The sequence below is a fragment of the Geospiza fortis genome, unplaced genomic scaffold (assembly GCF_000277835.1).
Source record: "Geospiza fortis unplaced genomic scaffold, GeoFor_1.0 scaffold10, whole genome shotgun sequence".
Lineage (NCBI taxonomy): Eukaryota > Metazoa > Chordata > Aves > Passeriformes > Thraupidae > Geospiza > Geospiza fortis.
This window is the reverse complement of record NW_005054326.1, coordinates 152,982-159,931: the sequence shown is the minus strand read 5'-3', so window position 1 is coordinate 159,931 and position 6,950 is coordinate 152,982. Positions and strand designations below refer to the sequence as shown.

General features: G+C 47.8%; 1 protein-coding gene across 1 annotated transcript in view; it reads right to left on the bottom strand.

Moving 5' to 3' along the window:
• CACNA2D4 (calcium voltage-gated channel auxiliary subunit alpha2delta 4) overlaps positions 1 to 6,950 on the bottom strand; it is a 116,313-nt gene that overhangs the window by 68,133 nt on the left and 41,230 nt on the right. The window contains exons 20-24 of the mRNA XM_031057045.1: positions 6,794 to 6,861; positions 6,632 to 6,677; positions 5,072 to 5,169; positions 2,826 to 2,919; positions 1,784 to 1,879 (exon numbers count right to left, since the gene is read on the bottom strand). Of these exons, the coding sequence (XP_030912905.1) occupies positions 1,784 to 1,879; positions 2,826 to 2,919; positions 5,072 to 5,169; positions 6,632 to 6,677; positions 6,794 to 6,861 (402 nt within the window). The remainder of the gene's footprint in view (positions 1 to 1,783; positions 1,880 to 2,825; positions 2,920 to 5,071; positions 5,170 to 6,631; positions 6,678 to 6,793; positions 6,862 to 6,950) is intronic.

Below are 6,950 nucleotides of genomic sequence, written 5' to 3'. Positions count from 1 at the left end.
CTGAGGGCCGGGGCCGTGAGCTCTGAGGGCCGGGCAGGGCCGGAGGGAAGCGGGCAGCACGGAAGGGTTACCGGGAACGGCACCCCGCGAGCAGCGCCGCAGTGCGGGGCCAGCAGGTGGGCGAGGGAAGCACAGGTGCTTGTGGCCATTAGTTACCGCAGGGGATGGGGAACAGGCGAGGAAAGGGGATTAGGCAGTCTCCTACAAAAACAAACCACGCACCCCAAACATTAGGTTATGGAACTGTGTGTAAATCCTCATGTCTCCAGGAGATGCTCACAGAAAGACCTCATAGCAACCTTCCAGTATCTGAAGGGGGGCTACTGGGAAGCTGGAGAGTGACTCTGTTAGGAACTGCAGTGATAGGGCAAGGAGAAATGGGTACAGACTGAAAGAGGGGAAATTTAGGTAAGATAGCCAGAACAGGTTGCTAAAGGAGGTTGTGGATGCCCCAGCAGTGTTCAAGGCCAGGTTGGATAATGCCTTAAGCAACTTAAGTCTATGGGAGGTGTACCTCCCATGGCAGAGTGGGTTGGGAACAGATAATCTTAAAGGTCCATTCCAATCCCTTAACAAATTCTATGATTCTGTGGTTCCCAGAGAGGCAGGAACAGAAGTGCTTGAGCAAAGAGATGCTTCTGAAGGCAAGAGGATGTGTCCTGGGAGCATGACAAAACAGGCAGTGGGTGCTCAGGCGAGACCTCATGAAAATTAGGTCATTTGTTTCCCTGGAGGTTCATACAGCTCGCCTGGCAAATCCCTTTGTTTTCAGACTCTTGTTTTGCTGTATATTTTGACATAATAATTCATCATTTACGATTCCTTCCTTTCAGGGGATTCCAGAAGCTCCTCCTGTGAGATATGTGGGGTCTGCCACTGCAGTGTGGTGACTGTGACTGTTTGAAGCACTGAACGCTGCTCCTGATGAGCAGTGGGAATCATCACATTAACCTCCTGCAGCACACAGCATTTCTCCCTTGTTGCCAGAGACTGACTACTCTGAGTTGTTCAGACTGCTTCAAACACATGAAGGATGTCACCTTTCAGGCACAGCAGAGCTGGAGGGTGGGACTCATGTTTGGGGAACTTGGGGACAGTGAAACAGCTGCTGAGAAGCTAATGACCACCACCCACATGGCCCCTTTCTGTTCCATCTGCTGGTGTGCCTCTGTGACCTGTCCTTTCCTACAGCAGCATGCATATCCAAAATGCAACAGAATGCAAACTACCCTTTCCGTGTCAAAACCCTTCAGTGCACACATCCTTCTGCCTTGAGGGAGAGGACAAGGGAGTGAATGGGATGTGACAGATGTCAGTCACATCGCTTAACGCCTCACTGCAAGGCACTGGGATGCTGCTGCCATGTGGGCAGCGTGAGAGGCAGACCAGCATAAATCTGGGAGAGGAATTGAGACAAAGATCAAACACAGCCAAGCTGGAATGTTGTTGGGGCACTGGAGTGCAGAGCCTTTGCACTGCAAAATGGTCCTGGGGATATGGAGTAACTGTAGGCATTTTCTGTGTCAGCTGACTGAAGTCAGGGAATGGTTGAAAGGTTTCATTCAAATGAATGCACTTTGGGAGAGTATTTTAAGAAAAACTCAAAAGGACCAGAGGAAGACAAAGGCCCCCTACTCTGATTCTGTGAATCAGCATTAATGCCATTAAGGTGTTGCTCCTTTCCATTCTGTCTCCCCAAAAGCATTTCTAAGGCTGGTGGTGATTTCATGCTGGCCCTTCAGAGACACTGACAGAAACCCTGTAATGCAGCTTAGGGACTTACTTGTTGGAAATCTTCTCAGAGCCCACATACAGGGCACTCCTCATGAGCCCAGCCCGAGTGCCCAGAAACGCCATCTCAATGCCTGCCTCAGTATCCCTGTGGAACAGAAATACACAAGCAGAAGCAAACAGTTCTCATCAGAACAGCAATGATCCAGGGTGAGGGCCTTTCAATTTGAAGCCACATCTGGAGACCTGGTCCCAACTTCATTTGCAATATAACCCTTTACACCAGGAGAGATAGTGGCTCCTCCCTGCTCATGGCAACAGGGGACAACTGGCTGACAACTGGCAGGTTTAAGACTTGTGCTCAGATTTAAACCTTTGAAGTGTGCATATTTAATTCTCTTTTAAGCAGGCCATAAGCTCCTCTGCCCCTGCTAGCTCTGCTCCAGGCTCCTCTCATGAGGCTGAAGTGCAGGAAAGGAACTGCAGAAGGAGAATGGCTGGATCAGCGATGCAGAGAGTGGCCAAGGTAGCAGGATGTGACTAAAGAGGGTGTGTTGGTGTAGCTATTTAAAAGCTGTGCTGATAATTATGTGTCCTAGCAGGATTGTCACTGGCTCAGCTTCTCCTTGTGTAGGGATGCAAGGAACTGGGACAGGAGCCCAGTGACCATGTGTATCAGTAAGCAGCACGTTGTCTGCTGAAAGAAGATCTGTGTGACATGATACAAGACACCACAAGCAACAGGTGCCTCACTGGAAATAACAAAATACAAAGTTGTTTAATGAAACGAGTCTGTCCACTATCTTCCTGAGGTTCAATCTGGAGGTACCACCAATAGAGACAATACCAATCTCTCTTTTCTCCACTAGAAAAACCCTCACCACACTAAAGACTCTCCCAAGGAGGCCCAGCTTACTGGCGTTGACTCCTGAGAGACACTTTCCAAGCTATTTCTAAAGCTATTGAGCTATTTCTATCAGCTTTTTAAGCTATTTCTACAGTTTCTTGTGTGCTGTGCAGAAGTTTGTGACTATTTCAGGCACTGCATAAACCCACAGCAGTGTTCTATCCATATTTAGGTCTCCTACACTTACAAGGACATGTTGAGGGCCAGTGTTGTCCAGTAGGCCTCCATGGGGGCAGTGACCACTGCATCAAACAGCACTTCCTGGACCAACTCCTCATCACCTAAGGAGAAAAAAGAACAACAAAAATCAGGAGAGAAAGACATGTTTTTCCCTAGATGTTTTAGGGAGTCCCTTGGTAAGGAGCATCTGCCTGTCCAGGACAGTGGATCAATGTGGCACAAAAAAGAGGCCTCTCATTACAGGGCAGAGAAGAGGTCCTAACACCCTGGGTGGTGGAAAACACAGGAGCAGATGTTACAGCCAAGATCACAGAATTACAGAACAATGAGGTTGGAAAATACCTCTGATATCATCAAGTCCAACCTATGACCCAACACCACCAGCTTAACCAAACCACGGCACTGAGTGCCATGTCCAGTCTTTCCGTAAACCCCTCCAGGGATGGTGACTCCCCCCCCTCCCTGGGCAGCTGTTGCAAAAACTGATCACCCTTTCCGTGCATAATTTCTTTCTAATGTCTATAATCATCAGACCAGTTCCCCTGCCAACTCTGAGGAAGTGTGGTGCCCAAACAAGTGTGGGCAAGTGAGAGGCTTGCAAATGAAGTTATTGATTAGACTGTCACTGGACTCCTTCATTGAGCAGGCTGTCCGCAGCCTTTGCCTCAAATCCCTGCCTTGACCTTTCCTCTGGGCATCCTGTAGAGAGGATACCAGCCAACACCTTCCAGTCATGTAGCTTCCCTCAAAACCACTAGAGACTTTCCAATGGTCTCTACTCTGTCCCTTTGCTCACTTGCTTCTCTGTTCGCCCTCCTTCCTTCCTGTGAGTCACAAAACATTTTCCTGTCCTGGTTTTCACCAGATGCTCAAGACAGTCCAGGCTACCAGTCTAATCCACTTTGCACTGGAGCTAAGAAGTGATTAGGAAAGTTCAAGGTATTGTCATGTGCTAAATGACATGCCCCAGAACCCCATTTATTTGACCTGCTTTGTTTCTGTATTGCCCTACTTGCATTAATCTGTGAGAACATGGTGACCATCATGTCCCAGAAATGCCCCTTTCAGTGCTGCTCTAGGTGGAGCCACTCCACCATTTCAGTTTCTGGCACTGAAACTTTCTGTGTTGATGTTCCAGGTGTCCTTTAATGTTTTAGCTCAAGTTCTCCCAAATTTCTTTGCCACAGATTTCAGGATCCTTCTCTCCATAGCTGTTATTCAAGCTTCAAAATCAGACCCCACCATGAGACCTTTCCCTCTTGAGGCCCCCCCATGTCTAGGATTCATGTGTTCAAATCATATTTGTTTTTTCTCCACAACACTTCTAAGCCTGCATATTTCTCCAAGTCAGCTCTCCTGAAACTTTTCTCCTTCCTGGCCTCTTCAAAGCATACATCTCCTCTTTCCAGCCTACTCCAAGGACAGCCAGGAGGGCTCTGCTCACATTGTGCAAGAGAGGAAGGATTACTGGATCACAGTTGATTTTGCTTTTAAGAGATTCCCATCCTTGTGCCAAAGGTTTGTGCCTCTGAGGTGCAGCCTTACATACAAAAGCTTGTACTTGGCAGAGCTAAGGGGGCTGAAGGACATCCTAAAACCAAACTGCTGTAAGGAATTCCCGTGCACAGCAGGCCATCTCTGCCCCCACAGAGATCCCACTCTTCAGTGGTGCTGTATCAGCTGCAGGAGAATGGGACCTGGTGCAAGGGATGAGCAGCAGGGGGAGCAGGAAAGATAATAATCCTGTAACCATTTTTTTCTCTTGGATCAGTTACCTGTTGTGCTTGGAAAACAAAATTAATAATCCTTGTTCTGGAAAAAACCCATCTCTCCAGAGGGCACCGTGAGCCCTTGGAGCATGATGCCTGGTGTTTCTGAGAAACTGAGTTGTCTCAGCACTTTTCCTGGCTCCTCCTGCCATTGTCCCCTCTAGGCCACTCAGTCTGTCTTAAACCTGGTGTGCACTGCTCCATTCAAGCCTTCCACTTTCCAGTATTTCTTGTGCTGAGACCTCCAATAAGGCTGAGTTATGTGTCAGCTTTGAAATGGAAAAAAATCCTCTGATGGAGACAAGGGGGTGGATCCTCAGCTCATTCCCACTTGTGAATTAATCTGGGCTTGAGTTCAGTCCTGCCTGTGTAAGCAAGTGCCACAGGGGCTCAGTCTGAGACCAATCAGTTTGTCACAGTCCCCTCTCCCTTGTGATGGGTACAGGAAGCCCCCAGCAGGGCACTTTCAGTGCCTGGGACTCACATTCCAGGTCAGGCTCCTCTCCAGTGAGGAAACGGATCACAGCCTCCAGCTGGCTGAGCTTCCGGTGGTCGGGATCAATGTCGGTGATGCAGTAAATCCTGGTGAGAAGGGGAGAACAAATCCAAAAGGGCAAAGAGAAACCATAGTCAAACAAAGGCTCCTGGATGATAATAACTGTGAAAAGAAAGTCAGCAAGAAACCTTGGTCTGCAAAGTCTTTACTTTTACATTGCTGCATGTTGTGCCCACACTAAATCTAACAGTGTGGCTGTAAGTCAAACGCTGCCACTAAACCAAACACCAATTAACCTGACTGCTGTGCTCAGCAGGGTTGCTGTGCTCTCCAGCATCAGCTCACAACAAAACTGAGCTGTTCCAAATCCTGCCAGCAGTTTCCTGTGTTATGTTGTGTAAGATGTGTACATGTACCTGTGTAGACAATAACAGTGTGATGGAGAGACCTGAAAAGCAGAGGGTCATGTGCAACATGAGACCAGACTAGGAGCAGAAAAAATAAGAGACAGAGGAACAAAGTGTGCAACGAGGAATGATCTTTCAGTGAGATACGGTGACAACAAAAGCTGTCCCATGGGGACAGAACTGCAGGAGCCTCAGGACACAGTTTTGGGAGGAGAGAAAGAATGTATTAGAAATGCTCTGTGCTATAAAAGAAACCAGTCTTCTAATCCTGCTTCCAATTTTGACTGCTCCATTGTCAGGACAAGGGAGAGGAAGGGGTTATAAGAGAGTATTAAAACTCATAAAGGGGCTGAAAGGAGTGATTTATGAGAAAAGTCTAAGAGAAATGAATATGTAAAGTGTGGTAAGCTGACACCTGAAGTCAGGAGTAGAAGAAGGAGAAGTCGCTGTTTGTGTCTCAAATGTGCTGCTTGTGAAACTTGACAGCGTAATGAGAGGTGAGAAGGGGTGCAGGGCTGCTTGAATATAGTTATTTTGGCTTTGATACAGCCTGGGTTCATGTGACTGAGTGGGACTGAATGTTGGGTTCATGAAAACCCCAAACCTCACAGCAATAAATGGAAAGTGCCGTGCTTCACCCTGTTTCATATCCAAACCAAGCAAAACTGTAAGTTCTGCTTGCTATTGAAATGTGGGTCATAAATCACCTCCGTGTTCACTAGAAGTTAGGTCTAGGCACAGTTCAGAAGGATGCCAACCAAAAATAAACTAGGATTTAAAAAAGCATTTCAATCTCTCACCAAGCTTGCAACAAAATTGCCTAAAAGGTCTCACATAGTGTAGGTTTTGTAAGACAATTGCGAGCAATGTGAGGAGGAACAAAGTAAGTGTGAGCACAGCAGACTGAGGATAAATCTCAGCTGTTTCTTAGGAGAGGAATGTGCCAGGTCTTGGTGGGATCTCCCAAAGGAAGAGGGGAAAGTCAATTGCCTGGAGACAATCAGGTCTTTGCAGGTACAGCACCCGAACACCACTTTTTCCCTAGGCCACAGAGGGTGGTGAACTCAAACCAGATTGCTGGGAACTTTGCCCAAACATCATGACAAAGTCCTGTATCACTGACAGGATTTCTTCCACTTACCATTCATTTGCTAAAGACAGGTCTGGCTGGAGCAGGTCATGCAAACCTGAAACCAGAGAGTACGTGGAGTATTCAGTGAGGAAGCAGACAGACACATAGAGGCTCTGAAGGAGAACTGGTGACATTCAGAGTAGCTCCCCTGTCCCTTTCAGATTAACCTACCCTCTTCCACTGAAGTGTTCCCCAGCAGGATGTACTCCCCGTGGCCCCTGGACAGCACAACACCCAGGCTGCAGGCAAGAGGGAAAACAGAGGGCTTGTCAGCAAGGAGAGGTGTCATTGCCTGCAGTTACAACCCTTAATGACATTAACTCCCTCC